Source organism: Choristoneura fumiferana, chromosome 9, assembly GCF_025370935.1.
Source record: "Choristoneura fumiferana chromosome 9, NRCan_CFum_1, whole genome shotgun sequence".
Taxonomy (NCBI): Eukaryota; Metazoa; Arthropoda; class Insecta; order Lepidoptera; family Tortricidae; genus Choristoneura; species Choristoneura fumiferana.
The window spans coordinates 6,374,388-6,391,160 of NC_133480.1; the positions used below are offsets into that span (position 1 = coordinate 6,374,388).

A 16,773-nucleotide genomic window follows, 5' to 3' on the forward strand; every position below is an offset into this window, starting at 1 on the left:
CTCTACGGAAATGCCTGAAAGATGAAGATCCTTATGTCAGGAAGACAGCCGCTGTGTGCGTGGCTAAGCTGTATGATATATCATCTAGCATGGTAGAAGATCAGGTAATTGAACAGATTTGTGCATTGTTCTTTTAACACGTTTGTGAACATAAAATTGACACTCCTGTGCTGGTGACACGCATGTGTGTCAACAAAATTCATACTCCTATATATTTTTTTTTTTAATCTTGTTTATTCGTGTAACATTGACACATTTGCCAATAACACTCATTTGTGACTGCGATAATTTCGCCCGGCGTAGCGTAAGGGCTTAGCGGAACGTTGCCGCAGCCGAGTGTGTTGTGGAGCAAAATAAAGTAAGCCCAAATTGGTGAATTCAATATGGTATGGGTATTGAATTTGATTAGATGATTTACTTAATCAGTAATCACATAATTTCTAATTAACTAAAGTAACAAGTTCTGGTGTTAAATTTCTTTAGTCTTTACATGATATGTTTGATAGTGAAATAATAATCAAGCATGGTTGGCAAAAGCATCAGCCCCATACATAAGGGACAATCCGGGGCGCTTTCCTCATTTGTAAGGATGCGCCAAAACCCTCTGGATTATTTTTTACAATTTTTGGGGAAGGCTTTGGTTCAAAATATCGTATATCCGGCACTGAAAAGCGTCCATGTATTCAGATGCCTATGCTTATCTGAAGTTATTTCTATCAACAGGGTTTCCTAGATCAGTTGAAAGACCTGTTGAGCGACTCGAACCCAATGGTGGTAGCTAATGCGGTTGCTGCTCTTTCGGAGATTAATGAGGCTAGTGTTTCTGGACATCCTCTTGTTGGTAAGACACTTCTTGGTACTGTTAATTTGTTGAATCTTTGCTAGGTTAAGTTAAATAACGCCGCGGTTAAAATTATGGGCTGAGTACATAAAAGAAAAAGGAACAAAAGTTTTGCATAAGAAATTTTTGCCATGTTCAACCAGATACGTGTTGAATGAAGGCGATTATTTCCTCTCCACGCTACTAGCGTTCTGGTATGCGGTCTCGTGATTCGTTTAGGATGCAGAATCAGTTGCAGAGGATGATACTTTTTACCGGCCCGGATAATATAATAATAATAATAATTATTATTATTATAGCCTCTTTATTTCCATTTTTAATCAATCATCATCATTTATAATCATAAGTGCATGTATTACATATTCGAATCAATCATTTAATTATACCAATTATTACATATACATTTTAAAAAAAATACATAACATTTCATTTCATAATAAATAGTAATTAGTTAAAAAAACAATTCAATATGGACCCCTCAACGGGTAAAGGGCTCCTCCATTTCGTGTGTGTCGTGGCTTTAGTAAGCCAGTTTTCGCCAGCATTTCTCACTAATTCATCTTCCCATTTTTCTATTTTATTTATTTATTTTTATCTGACTGGATGGCAAACTAGCAAGTGGGTCTCCTGATGGTAAGAGTTCACCACCGCCTATAAAAATCTGTAACACTAGGGCTTTCGGTCTACCTCTTTTTCGTTTGTTTGTTTGTTGTTAAAGACTATAACCCTGGATAATATAATACCGACATGGAAATACCAACCCGAGTTTTCGTGTACACGCCCATAGAAACTCATGTCAGACTACGAAAAATCGGGTCGCTATTATCCGGGCCGGTGAACGCCATACTCATATTGTCACCCGTTGATACGAGCCGTGTCAAATAGCCTACTTGTTACGCAGAGATGAACGCGCCGACGATCAATAAGCTGCTGACGGCGCTGAATGAGTGCACGGAGTGGGGACAGGTGTTCATCCTGGACGCGCTCAGCAACTACTCGCCGCGGGACGCGCGCGAGGCGCACTCCATCTGCGAGCGCATCACGCCGCGCCTCGCGCATGCCAACGCCGCCGTCGTGCTCTCCGCCGTCAAGGTACGCCCGCGTGGGGCACGCAGCGCCGGAGCGGGCCGCTGTCCTGGACACAGGACGCGCGAGGCGACTCCTGGCCGCGAGGCGCACTCCATCTGCGAGCGCATCACGCCGCGCCTCGCGCATGCCAACGCCGCCGTCGTGCTCTCCGCCGTCAAGGTACGCCCGCGTGGGGCACGCAGCGCCGGAGCGGGCCGCTGTCCTGGACACAGGACGCGCGAGGCGACTCCTGGCCGCGAGGCGCACTCCATCTGCGAGCGCATCACGCCGCGCCTCGCGCATGCCAACGCCGCCGTCGTGCTCTCCGCCGTCAAGGTACGCCCGCGTGGGGCACGCAGCGCCGGAGCGGGCCGCTGTCCTGGACACAGGACGCGCGAGGCGACTCCTGGCCGCGAGGCGCACTCCATCTGCGAGCGCATCACGCCGCGCCTCGCGCATGCCAACGCCGCCGTCGTGCTCTCCGCCGTCAAGGTACGCCCGCGTGGGGCACGCAGCGCCGGAGCGGGCCGCTGTCCTGGACACAGGACGCGCGAGGCGACTCCTGGCCGCGAGGCGCACTCCATCTGCGAGCGCATCACGCCGCGCCTCGCGCATGCCAACGCCGCCGTCGTGCTCTCCGCCGTCAAGGTACGCCCGCGTGGGGCACGCAGCGCCGGAGCGGGCCGCTGTCCTGGACACAGGACGCGCGAGGCGACTCCTGGCCGCGAGGCGCACTCCATCTGCGAGCGCATCACGCCGCGCCTCGCGCATGCCAACGCCGCCGTCGTGCTCTCCGCCGTCAAGGTACGCCCGCGTGGGGCACGCAGCGCCGGAGCGGGCCGCTGTCCTGGACACAGGACGCGCGAGGCGACTCCTGGCCGCGAGGCGCACTCCATCTGCGAGCGCATCACGCCGCGCCTCGCGCATGCCAACGCCGCCGTCGTGCTCTCCGCCGTCAAGGTACGCCCGCGTGGGGCACGCAGCGCCGGAGCGGGCCGCTGTCCTGGACACAGGACGCGCGAGGCGACTCCTGGCCGCGAGGCGCACTCCATCTGCGAGCGCATCACGCCGCGCCTCGCGCATGCCAACGCCGCCGTCGTGCTCTCCGCCGTCAAGGTACGCCCGCGTGGGGCACGCAGCGCCGGAGCGGGCCGCTGTCCTGGACACAGGACGCGCGAGGCGACTCCTGGCCGCGAGGCGCACTCCATCTGCGAGCGCATCACGCCGCGCCTCGCGCATGCCAACGCCGCCGTCGTGCTCTCCGCCGTCAAGGTACGCCCGCGTGGGGCACGCAGCGCCGGAGCGGGCCGCTGTCCTGGACACAGGACGCGCGAGGCGACTCCTGGCCGCGAGGCGCACTCCATCTGCGAGCGCATCACGCCGCGCCTCGCGCATGCCAACGCCGCCGTCGTGCTCTCCGCCGTCAAGGTACGCCCGCGTGGGGCACGCAGCGCCGGAGCGGGCCGCTGTCCTGGACACAGGACGCGCGAGGCGACTCCTGGCCGCGAGGCGCACTCCATCTGCGAGCGCATCACGCCGCGCCTCGCGCATGCCAACGCCGCCGTCGTGCTCTCCGCCGTCAAGGTACGCCCGCGTGGGGCACGCAGCGCCGGAGCGGGCCGCTGTCCTGGACACAGGACGCGCGAGGCGACTCCTGGCCGCGAGGCGCACTCCATCTGCGAGCGCATCACGCCGCGCCTCGCGCATGCCAACGCCGCCGTCGTGCTCTCCGCCGTCAAGGTACGCCCGCGTGGGGCACGCAGCGCCGGAGCGGGCCGCTGTCCTGGACACAGGACGCGCGAGGCGACTCCTGGCCGCGAGGCGCACTCCATCTGCGAGCGCATCACGCCGCGCCTCGCGCATGCCAACGCCGCCGTCGTGCTCTCCGCCGTCAAGGTACGCCCGCGTGGGGCACGCAGCGCCGGAGCGGGCCGCTGTCCTGGACACAGGACGCGCGAGGCGACTCCTGGCCGCGAGGCGCACTCCATCTGCGAGCGCATCACGCCGCGCCTCGCGCATGCCAACGCCGCCGTCGTGCTCTCCGCCGTCAAGGTACGCCCGCGTGGGGCACGCAGCGCCGGAGCGGGCCGCTGTCCTGGACACAGGACGCGCGAGGCGACTCCTGGCCGCGAGGCGCACTCCATCTGCGAGCGCATCACGCCGCGCCTCGCGCATGCCAACGCCGCCGTCGTGCTCTCCGCCGTCAAGGTACGCCCGCGTGGGGCACGCAGCGCCGGAGCGGGCCGCTGTCCTGGACACAGGACGCGCGAGGCGACTCCTGGCCGCGAGGCGCACTCCATCTGCGAGCGCATCACGCCGCGCCTCGCGCATGCCAACGCCGCCGTCGTGCTCTCCGCCGTCAAGGTACGCCCGCGTGGGGCACGCAGCGCCGGAGCGGGCCGCTGTCCTGGACACAGGACGCGCGAGGCGACTCCTGGCCGCGAGGCGCACTCCATCTGCGAGCGCATCACGCCGCGCCTCGCGCATGCCAACGCCGCCGTCGTGCTCTCCGCCGTCAAGGTACGCCCGCGTGGGGCACGCAGCGCCGGAGCGGGCCGCTGTCCTGGACACAGGACGCGCGAGGCGACTCCTGGCCGCGAGGCGCACTCCATCTGCGAGCGCATCACGCCGCGCCTCGCGCATGCCAACGCCGCCGTCGTGCTCTCCGCCGTCAAGGTACGCCCGCGTGGGGCACGCAGCGCCGGAGCGGGCCGCTGTCCTGGACACAGGACGCGCGAGGCGACTCCTGGCCGCGAGGCGCACTCCATCTGCGAGCGCATCACGCCGCGCCTCGCGCATGCCAACGCCGCCGTCGTGCTCTCCGCCGTCAAGGTACGCCCGCGTGGGGCACGCAGCGCCGGAGCGGGCCGCTGTCCTGGACACAGGACGCGCGAGGCGACTCCTGGCCGCGAGGCGCACTCCATCTGCGAGCGCATCACGCCGCGCCTCGCGCATGCCAACGCCGCCGTCGTGCTCTCCGCCGTCAAGGTACGCCCGCGTGGGGCACGCAGCGCCGGAGCGGGCCGCTGTCCTGGACACAGGACGCGCGAGGCGACTCCTGGCCGCGAGGCGCACTCCATCTGCGAGCGCATCACGCCGCGCCTCGCGCATGCCAACGCCGCCGTCGTGCTCTCCGCCGTCAAGGTACGCCCGCGTGGGGCACGCAGCGCCGGAGCGGGCCGCTGTCCTGGACACAGGACGCGCGAGGCGACTCCTGGCCGCGAGGCGCACTCCATCTGCGAGCGCATCACGCCGCGCCTCGCGCATGCCAACGCCGCCGTCACTTTAGTTACTACGTGACATCGTTTATAAAGTCCTGATGCTATCATCATCATCAGCGGAAGACGTCCACCGCTGAACAAAAGTTCCCTACTATAAACGACAACTCACTACTTGCATCCACCGGTTGCCCACAACTCTCACATGTCGCCAGTCCACCTAATGGGAGCACTGCCAACGCTTTATCTTCCGATTTAAGGTCGCCACTCGAGGACTTTTCAATTCTGATAATGCAGAAAATGGGACAGTTGACCTGGTAAAGCCTCGGGTTCACGCCGGATGCAGGCCGCTTCCAACCGAAGCAACTGGAGGCCTGTGTCCAGCGGACGTCCTATGGCTGATATAAATGTTATATTTGCGAAAAATAACTACAATTAGAGCACGTGCACCCCCCTGGCTATAAAGCTATATCCGCCCTCGAGTCAGCTCTAACCGTGTCCCCCCCCCCCCAGGTGCTGATGAAGCTGATGGAGATGGTAGCGTCGGACACGGAGCTGGTGAGCACGCTGTCCCGCAAGCTGGCGCCGCCGCTCGTCACGCTGCTCAGCGCGGAGCCCGAGGTGCAGTACGTGGCGCTCCGGAATATCAACCTGGTCGTGCAAAAGCGCCCTGACATACTCAAGCACGAGATGACTAGGTCTACTACTACTACTACTACTACTACTACTACTACTACTGGGTGAATATTCGGACTGTCATTATTCTCAACATCTTTCTAACGGAATTTAGAATTAACCAAGCACTGCTATGCATACAGCTAAAATATGTTTCAGGTGGATGTTTATAGTATCAATTTCTTAAGAAATCTGATTAAAAAAAGTGTTGAGAATAATGACGGCGGTTCAAACGCCCAAATATTCATCCTACTACTACCTATTACTAATACCTACTACTACTTACTACTACTACTACATCTACTACTACTACTAAATGAGGGTGACTACAATGAAAATATTGTGGGACAATGGGTAATACAAAAATATATATACGCGTAAAAAAAATTGACCATGTGCTTACCCCCTGGCTATAAAGCTGAATCGACACTTGCCTAGGAGCTCCCAATCTTTTTAACACGGCAGCTCCCTTTACATGTTGCAATTGTTTTGCGACACCCTTATTCAACGAAATATACCTGTACAGCTCTGGGCCCGCATGCCTTAACTAGAGCGTACTGTTTCGTAAAGTTCATGGGAACGCCCGCACTGGGCTACCTGATAGATCTTTCACCCAATATTTAAGCGAATACGCCAGCTGACTTTCCGGCTTTACTAATGCTTACAATTTTACTGTTATTTCAGGTGTTCTTCGTAAAGTACAACGACCCGATATACGTAAAACTGGAAAAACTGGACATTATGATCCGTCTCGCCTCGCAAGCGAATATCGCTCAAGTTCTGGGCGAGCTTAAGGAATACGCGACCGAAGTCGACGTGGATTTTGTACGCAAAGCTGTACGCGCTATCGGCCGCTGTGCTATCAAGGTACGTTGGAACAAAAGAGCGCTGTGATTTAGTTTTGTGGTGACTAAGAGTTAGCTTTTAACCAGGGATATTGGGTCATTATTCGAGCGTTTTAACCGTCTCTTTTTTGTGGACACTTCTGTAAAAATGGCCGAAGATTCTGATACAGTTTTTTTTGTTATGTGGTAGAAATGCAGGAACTAAAAAATAATCAAAAGAATCGAAATCAGCCAATTCGTAAAAAGTATGACCAGGAAAATGAGGCTGTTGGAACGCTCGAATGACCCTGTTATGAAGCTCTGTAAAAAAAAGCCTCTGGCGGTTCACTCAAATGTTCACTAGAGTTTTATTTACTTGTCATTAGTTTTTAAATTTTATGTGAGGTGATTTATTGGAGATGGCGACGTGCAGTCGGGAAATATCCATTATGTACTAGGAAGAGAGGGCCCAGCAGGGTTCGAGGATGTATATCAAATGATTTTTTATGATATATATCAATACAAAAATGGTTTAAAAATTTGATATTATTAAGTCATTTTTGGCTAGTTTTTGGCCTTTGTTACTGTATTTCTACTTCCCAAATGTGGATGGCGTTGGAGTAGTTAAAATATACTCCTTAATAGTAAGTTATAATCCATTAATAGCAACACTTCTGCCGGCGTTAATGTTAAGTTAAGTCGTGTCAGAAAAATTTCGTTACGAAAGAGTAAAGTTTTTGTTGTGTTCATTCTATATTTTTTTACAAAGAAAGTAATTGACAAAGTGCGGAAACGATTTTACTTAATTTATTTTACAAATAATAATATGTCTTTCATACAAAATGGATATATATCAAACTTTTGATATATATCGGATATATGTATCCGATATTTTGATATTTATAATAAATATCGGATATTTTGGTACCCTGGGGCCCAGACAGTGCAAGACTCTCACCGACTTAAAACCCGTCTGCACGGCCGCGCCGCCAGCTCTCTGTTACCGTTGCCACCCACCCACACAGGTGGAGCCGTCAGCCGAGCGCTGCGTGTCCACGCTCCTGGAGCTGATCCAGACCAAGGTCAACTACGTGGTGCAGGAGGCGGTGGTCGTCATCAAGGACATCTTCCGCAAGTACCCCAACAAATACGAGAGCATCATATCCACGCTCTGCGAAAACCTGGACACGCTCGACGAGCCCGAAGCGAGGGCTTCAATGGTGAGGAATGTTCCAACTTCAGTCCTACTGGCACAGCCTGTTCTCAGAATCAGAGGCCAGAGGGATTAGGCCTCAGTTCCCACGCAAATTATTACTTGACCGAAATGTATGCAGCACTACATAGTTTTTTGTTACGCTAGCCAGCGATTACCTCTATCTTACCTGATGGTAAGCTTAAATAAGGATAAAGATGAAGCTTTCTGGTTCAGCTACAGCATATTAATTCAGGCCTTGAGTAAACTTAAATAAACCCCAAGAGTTCTAAGAACTTCCTTAGCGGTAACTAGCATTTTTTCTTCAAGTTTAAACAGGAAGTTTCCAAGCGAAATAAGAAATTTCCAAATCGATTCATGTAGAAGGTATCAAGTATAAAAATACAATCAAATTGACCTCCTTCATTTAAATAGTTGATAACAAATACGCAGTAAAGGCACACGTTTTGTCAACAGGTGTGGATCGTGGGCGAGTACGCGGAGCGTATCGACAACGCGGACGAGTTGTTGGACTCCTTCCTGGAAGGATTCCACGACGAAAACGCTCAGGTAACTGAATTTGTGCATTTTAATGCAGCAGGGTCAATTAGCTTTTCTTATTTGTTATTCTATCCCGTTCAAGAGACAACAGTGACAGAGTTTCTTAAAAAATAAACTGTTATATGCTACTAATGTGCTTAAGAAATAGTCCATAAAATAAAGGGCTTGTAACAAACAATGTAATATAGACAATACGGCCACTGGTCGCTCGCCGAACCCGACCGTTTACGGTGTGGACTAATAATAATGCAATCCCACTAATCGACCGTGTTCTCGTCCAGGTGCAACTGCAGCTGCTAACAGCCGTGGTGAAGCTGTTCCTGAAGCGTCCCGCCGACACGCAGGAGCTCGTGCAGCACGTGCTCAGCCTCGCCACGCAGGACTCCGACAACCCTGACCTCAGGTGACAACCGACCCTGACCACAGCCGATACCCAACTGCGACTTTAGGGACAGCCAACCCCGAATTCAGATGACAATCAAAACGACCTTAGAAGACCACCAACCCCGACTTCAGGGAGATCTAACACCGACCTCAGGTGATAGCCAACCCCGACGTCAGGTAATAACCAATCCCGGCCTCAGGGACAGCCAACCCCGACTTCAAAAGACAGTCAACGCGACCTCAGAAGACCTCCAATCTTAATCTCAGGTGATAGCCGACCCCGACCTCAGGTGATAGCCAATACCGCCCTCAGGGACAGCCAACCCTGACTTTAGATGGCAATCAACACGACCTTAGAAGACCACCAATCTCGACCTCAGATAGTACCATTAATACCCAACTCCGACCTCATCTCACACATTTTTTTTTCTTTTGTCAATTAAACAAAAAATGGTGAAGATAATAGACAGTTTAAATTCCGGGTGACGTGACGTGACCTCCCAATGGGAAATGTCCGAATGGGATAGGAATCCTTTCTAATGAAAAATATTTTTAAGTAGCATCAATTAATTTAAAAAAATGAAAGAGTTTTTTTACCGCCAAATTACGACAGTCCGGTCGGTTACGGGTTGTTCCAAGCGTTTTAAAATTTTCATCCATTCCCCATTAACACTACTCACAACGTAACGTAACACAGCCCAACGCGAAACTGTGTATGAGGTGGCTACGCCTAAACATTTTCCTTATAATGTATCGAATAAGACGTTACTTTGCGAAGATCCATATCAATGAACTGAAACAATTACTTTGCTCACTTTATGATAGCTATGTTTATGCATGAAATGTGTGTTCATGCAGTTCCTCCAGCTCATCTATCACCACTACCACACTACACTGACGCGTTGCGAACTCAACCAGAGCTCATCTTCAGAGCAACACAACCGTTCACCATGCTACCAGATGTTAGACTAACAAACATTTCAATTGTCACTGTAACTCAAGTACCCACTTTATTTTTCTCAAACAAACTACCCACGAAAATTAATAAACTTTTAACTGTCTTACTCTCGCAGAGACCGCGGCTTTATTTACTGGCGGTTGCTGTCCACGGACCCAGCCGCTGCTAAAGAGGTGGTGCTGGCCGACAAGCCTCTGATCTCCGAGGAGACGGACCTGTTGGAGCCAACACTCTTGGACGAGCTCATCTGCCACATCTCCTCGCTCGCCTCCGTTTACCACAAGCCGCCCACCGCCTTCGTTGAAGGTAACCATGGATAAACATGTCACTACTTTGAAATAAGCTGGTTTCCCAAAATCGATGATCTTTTCTAGTGAACTTAATGAACATTGTTTGTTTACGTACTGATTTGAGACACGAGATTTTTTTTCAAAGTAGTGACGATATGGGATAGATTATTAAGATGGGTGGGGTACCTCTGGGGTACCTCGCTCACGACCGCATTCACCATCTCTTTCTACCCCCTGTCTTATACTGTGTGACAGAAAAAAGTGGTGAAACGATTGCGATTTCAAGTGGGATTCTATTCTAACTCTAACAAATGGTTCGTTATCGATTTTAATTACAAAAAAACTGCAGCTGTATATTGCAAACAACTAGTAATAATATTTCCAATAAACTATAGGAAAAAAAAAGTGCAATTATTCTATTTTTAATACTGTTGAAAAAAAATCTAAATTAAAACCTCTCCAAAAAACTTTTATCATCATCATCTCAGTTTGACAGTACAAACGTCCCATTGCAAGTCACAGGTCTCCTCTCAAAATGAGAGGGCTTGGGCCGTAGTTCCCACGCGAGCCCAATGCGAATCGGGAAATTCAGAGAACTGTAGTTAGCCAATAATGTTGTTGTGTTCCCAGGACGTGGCGCAGGCGTGCGCAAGTCGCTGCCGGCGCGCGGCGCGGCGGCGGAGGAGGCGGCGGGCGCGCCCCCCGCCACCGTCATCCCCAACCAAGAGTCGCTCATCGGGGACCTGCTCTCCATGGACATCGGCGCGCCGCCCGCATCTGCGCCCGCGCCCGCGCCCGCACTCGACCTGCTCGCCGGCGGCTTGGACGTGCTCGTGAGTAAAGCGCCGTCCCATTTAGACAATGCGAGAACTTGCATGCAAGTTTCACTATTAAGTCAAGAAAAGGAGGAAAACCTGGACATAATTCTATAACTGTAATTTAGTTAGTTGGCCGGCAATATTGTATAAAATTCCATTACTATCCTCTAATTTGAAACAAAAGACAATCTCTTTGCTGGCCTTGGCTGACAATGTTGTATGAAATTCCATTACTATCCTCTTATTTGAAATTAGAACGAATCTTCAATAATTTTGTTGATGTTTGAGAAAATACGGTTATGGTCCGCAGCTGGGTGGTGGCGCACCGGACGCGGGCGCCGGCAGCACGGGGCTGCTGGGAGATATCTTCGGCGCCAGCGCAGCGCCCGCCAGCTACGTGCCGCCCAAGCAGTGCTGGCTGCCCGCCGACAAGGGAAAAGGTCACTGCAATTACATCTATCTCCTCTTAGCCGTATTTTTGCACCAAATGTGCGGCCATAGACGCCACAAGTTATTACAACATCTGTAACACATATTTTTTTGTTTTTTCATGAATGATCGATAATTTTGTCATGACGCTTTATAAATTTTTAAAGATACACATATACCTATATTAAGTGAATTTGTAATATGTTAAAAGAAAGAAATATGTGGAGAAATTTTGTGTGGCAATGACTTCACTTATTCGGCCACTCAACTGTTTATTTATATTAAAGCAGATAAAAATCTAATTTTACAGATAGTAGTTGAATGATGTTAAATATTCTATCCTTCAGATTATTTATTTATTTGGATCATCAACTTTTTCTTGTTTGTTATTCTGTCCCGTTGTCCAAAAGACAACAGTGACAGAGTTTCTTAAAAAACTGGTATAATTTATGCTAATGTGTAATTAAATGTAGTAATTGAATGATGTTAAATATCCTAGCCCTCAGATTATTTATTTATTTTATTTATATCATCAACTTTTTCTTGTTTGTTATTCCCCGTTGTCCAAGAGACAATAGTGACAGAGTTTCTTGAAAAAAAAACTGTTATAATATATGCTACTAATGTGCTTAGGAGATAGTGCATTAAATAATGGGTTTGTAACTACGATAAAATTGTACGCTTGATGAATTTAACCTACAGAAAACATGGTTTGAAAGTCATTGGCTTTAAACAGTTGACCAGGGGAGCAGGAGACGTAACCATGGCAACGAGGTACAAGAAAAAGTTGATCGATCCATCTATGAGGCGCCATACATAAATTACGTCACACATTATTTTGTTCTTGTGTTACAAACGCGAGGCAACCAACCCTCTCCACCTCCCCCCCCCCGGCCCCTTCCCTAAAAGTGTAACGTAATTTAGAGCCTCCGCTAAATCGCGCTTACGGCTTGGCTTGGCGCGGCGTGCTTATATCATCTAATAGAGCGCTGTGTGAATATTGAAACAGTACGCTGCGGGCCGCCGTGTACCCGCGCGAGTTAGCGGAGTCCCTTATGGATGAACCCCTAAATATGTGGTATGATGTTAATGGTTAAGGTATAGGTCAAGTTCATTATATTAATTTTAATTTCGATTTATTTTGTTACTAGCTTTTGCCCGAAACTTCGCCCGCGTGGAATTCGGTTAGCGGTCGGGAAGACTGACAAACATACAAACAAATACACTTTCGCATTTATAATATTAGTATGGATAAATATTGATTGTTGTTGTTAACTTAAATAGTTTAATTTATTGTAAGTTTTGCATGCCATATTGTGGCGGAACGTACATGCATGTAACTTTACTACTGACATGTCAACTGTACCAACTTTGTGTATGTTTTAGCCTAAATAAATGATTTGATTTATATTCGCAGGCCTGGAGATCTGGGGCACGTTCAGCCGGCAGGGCGGGCAGCCGCGGCTCGAGATGACCTTCACCAATAAGGCGATGCAAGCCATGAGCGGGTTCGCCATACAGCTTAACAAGAACAGGTAACTTTGCATTTTATTGTGCCTAATTAACAGGGTTCTGGTTTTATCTTGCACTTCGATGCCCGAGCACTTGGTAAGAAGCACATATTGTAATTGTTATCTATAAACATAAACAGTGCTATTTCCCAATTATCCAATTTCAAATCTCTAACTAGCCCGTCAATTTGACTTTTAACCGATTCGAAAAAATCTTAATTCGAAGACTTTCTTTAGGCCTGTCTATCCTCTTTTTTCAGTTTCGTCAATACGTAAATTGGTAGGTAGGTATTACATTGGTTGGTATATACTCGTTCATTTTCGTTCATTCTCGTTCTCTTGCCGCGCGGATCAACTGTACAGGTCGATACATGATTATAATATGTACTTAAGGTGTATTAAATATAAACTTAAACTTTGTTTTCACGCCCGTAATAACAGACTTTGAAAGCAACACTAAAAACCTCACGCAACAGTGGCGCCATCTCGAAAGGCAAAAAACGATAGCCCTCATTCGACGCGGCCAAAGTTATGGCTAAAAGCTTTATGTTCCCCGCAGTTTCGGCGTGTTCCCGGTGGGCAGCCTGTCGGTGGGCGTCCTGGCAGCGGGGGCGTCGGCGGACGCGCCGCTGCCGCTCGCCACCACCGGGCCCGTGCAACGCATGGAGCCGCTCAACAACTTGCAGGTGCCTGTAACACCTCTCACACCTCCACACCATAACGGTGTCTATAATTAGGGGCTGTTTCGCCATCCATTGATTAGCGTTAACCGACGGTTAAATGTGATGCCGTCTCCGTCTATTCGAACAAAACAAATAAGAGATGGCATCACACCTAACCGCCAGTTAACACTAATCAATGGATGGTGGAACAGCCCCTTAGAATCGGAATAAAATCCGAAAATTTACATTAGCACTACAGTCGCCATCAGATATTTCGGAGCCAAGGCGGCTAATGATTATGAAATTTGCCGCAGATGTTTTTGTACAACCTTATTAAAAATCAAAATGTAATCAATAATTTATTATAGGAGGCCCTAAGTTATGTAATCTTACTACGAGATTTTATAACTAACATATTTTATAGTGGGTTATGAGGGATGTGAGTATTTTAGTTGGCAATTTAATATACTTTCAGTGGTTGGAATGATTTGAAACTAGGTATAAAATATATGTAGATTGAAAATAGAATTATAAAAACATAAAGTAAAGTCAGAAATAAGTTTCCATCATCAACATCTAGGTACTTAGCAATTTAACCAACGTCCAGTAGTCTGATTGACTTGAAACTTGCTATAAAATATTGAAGTCAATGGAAGCTCACAATATCCAAAAAAGAGAGAAAAAGTTGTAACTAACAAAATCTTATTTCAGGTGGCAATCAAAAATAACGTGGACGTGTTTTACTTCGCGTGCCTGATGCCGGCGCACATCCTGTTCACCGAGGACGGGCAGCTCGACAAGCGCGTGTTCCTGACCACCTGGAAGGAGATCCCGGCCGCCAACGAGGTCCAGCACACCATCTCCAACGTCCTCGGCAACGCGGACACCATCGCCCACAAAATGACCCTCAACAACATCTTCACCATCGCCAAACGCAACGTCGAAGGTCAAGACATGCTCTACCAATCACTCAAGCTCACCAACAACATCTGGGTCCTTCTAGAGCTAAAGCTCCAGCCTGGCAACCCCGAGGCGACACTCAGCCTCAAGTCCCGGACTGTAGAGGTCGCTTCCTGCGTATTCCAGGCCTATGAGGTCATAATCAAATCGTAATCTCGCAATGTCATATGTATATTTTGGTCTAAGACGTATCGTTATTTATAGTATTCTTATGTAAGTGATAGAAGACTTTGTACGACTGTAAATTCCATTATGGTTAGTGTATGAATGTTTATCGGAGTTGTACGCGAGATGTGTAAGTACTTTTCCATTATTGTTGCGCGGTCTGTGCTGTGTGTTGCAGTGAGACGAAGATTGTGCCGCGTATGGCTACAAATAAATAATTATGTTACATTATGCCTTTGTTTTATCTATGTACAGTCACGAGCGCTAATTTGGGACCCACTTAAGATCGAATCTGTCATTTTTTATGACAATTCAAAGGATTATTTTCACGAAATTGATTCTAAATTAACACTCGTGACGTACCAACGGTATTCAAGGTGTTTTTCCACAAGCGAGACGAGGTGGAATGAGAATAGAAATCGCGACGACCCAGTTCCACCAAAAATTAACATCAAACTGAACATCTCTTGTTTGTTTTGTCCGAATAAATAGAGACGTAACCATAGCTAAAATGTATAGTGGTGAAATAAGCCTTTAGTTACAATTTCGAAACCGGCTTCGATTTTAGAATACTTCTCTATATAGCGAGGTATAAAAATGTCCACTTTCAAAAAATAAACTTGAGTATTAGAAAGTCTATACTTCAAAACGTTTGGGTCTAGTCAAGCCGGAATAAAAAATTACTACTATCTAAAGTATAAAAATGTCTACAATACAAATTGACGACAAACAAAAGAGTCTATAAAGGTACCTAAGTAAAAGCAATCTTAAAATGAAAAAGACAACATTTGTATAAAACGTTCAGATATATATTTTTAAGATGGAATATTATTTCACATGTTAGTATGTTTTCAACATCTTTATATTCCGTCTAATATACATGTGGGAATTTTTATATTTTGTCAAAAATACACTGCAGCACTGGGAGACAATTATTCAAGTGGTCATTTTTATACATCGCCATATTTCTTTATAGTCCAGTCAGCGTCATATAGTACGTAGCAGTCCAGATCACCAAATACTTGGAAACATCCAAATAGTCGTTAACATTGACCCAATCAGAGCGATCAAATTGCTCAGGACATGCATCGTGCACAAATAAATCGGAGCACGCACATCACCACTGGTAGCTTAGCAGCCATAATATCCAAAGTATGGGACACACTATAAAACTAAGCTTTAATTTAAAAGGTTTAAGGTTTAATCTCGAGTTGAGTGCGAAATAAATTAACACGTCATAAGATTCGACTTTGTTTTTGACTATCACCGAAAAGAGTACCAACTTGTCAGTGATCGTTCCGTCTCTTTCATTTGGAGCCTGACGGCTTTTTTCACATTTTTATTTACAATGTCAGAATTCCGCTTGAATTCCGGATTAACGGATTTCCTTTTAAATATGGCTTGAATTGGCCAGTATAATTACATTATAAAAGAGTTTTTATTTAATTAAAAAGGTAATGACATGTGCATTTTGCACCAAGAGACTGAAAATGGAACACCGTTCACATTGTATTAAAGAGGATTAGCTAACTGGATCACTGGACCTTACACGGTATGTAATTAAGTAAATTTTCCTGTGGTGTCCCATACTTTTGAATACTTTGGCTGCTACGGTACTAATGTCGGCTTGAATGTTATAAAGTATTTGGCGACGTCCGTGCTCCGGTATATTTGCACACGATGGAAGTCTCGAACAATACGGTATTTGACTATTTTGTATGTTTTATAAACTAAAGCTACACAATGTCTGTTATCGAATAGAGAAACAATTTTAAGCTACCTTTACGAATAACAAAGTTATAAAGGTTTGAAATTCAAGATTAGACAGAGAAAGACATACTGGCATGTGACGTCACACGCCAGTACCGCCATACTTGCTGCATAGAGAAAAGCGTTTGAGAAAGAGACAGGTATATATATTTTTCAAAAAATCACTTTAAATCCAATTTTCAACCGATTTCAGTTTTCTCTTCGCTAAACATTGTCTGTACATCTATATTTTCATAATAATATTAAGATATGGCAAATTCAGGAGTTGTCAAATACCGTATTTGACCGCTTTGACTGCGTCACTGGTAATGACTATTTTGTATGTTTCCAAGTATTTGGTGATCTTGACTGCTACGTACTATATGACGCCGACTGTCCAAGTCGCAAATCTTTATAGTCCGTCTAATATACATGTGGACATTTTTATACTTTGTCAAAAATCTACTG

General features: G+C 47.9%; 1 protein-coding gene across 1 annotated transcript in view; it reads left to right on the plus strand.

The window, feature by feature from the left end:
• Positions 1-14,784, plus strand: part of LOC141431069 (uncharacterized) — a 24,754-nt gene extending 9,970 nt beyond the window's left edge. Inside the window, exons 6-17 of the mRNA XM_074092045.1 lie at positions 1,743-5,053; positions 5,641-5,821; positions 6,485-6,669; positions 7,652-7,846; positions 8,296-8,388; positions 8,661-8,782; positions 9,837-10,027; positions 10,642-10,844; positions 11,140-11,269; positions 12,676-12,793; positions 13,329-13,455; positions 14,143-14,784. Of these exons, the coding sequence (XP_073948146.1) occupies positions 1,743-5,053; positions 5,641-5,821; positions 6,485-6,669; positions 7,652-7,846; positions 8,296-8,388; positions 8,661-8,782; positions 9,837-10,027; positions 10,642-10,844; positions 11,140-11,269; positions 12,676-12,793; positions 13,329-13,455; positions 14,143-14,544 (5,258 nt within the window). The 3' untranslated portion in view covers positions 14,545-14,784. The remainder of the gene's footprint in view (positions 1-1,742; positions 5,054-5,640; positions 5,822-6,484; positions 6,670-7,651; positions 7,847-8,295; positions 8,389-8,660; positions 8,783-9,836; positions 10,028-10,641; positions 10,845-11,139; positions 11,270-12,675; positions 12,794-13,328; positions 13,456-14,142) is intronic.
• The last annotated feature ends 1,989 nt before the right edge of the window (positions 14,785-16,773 follow it).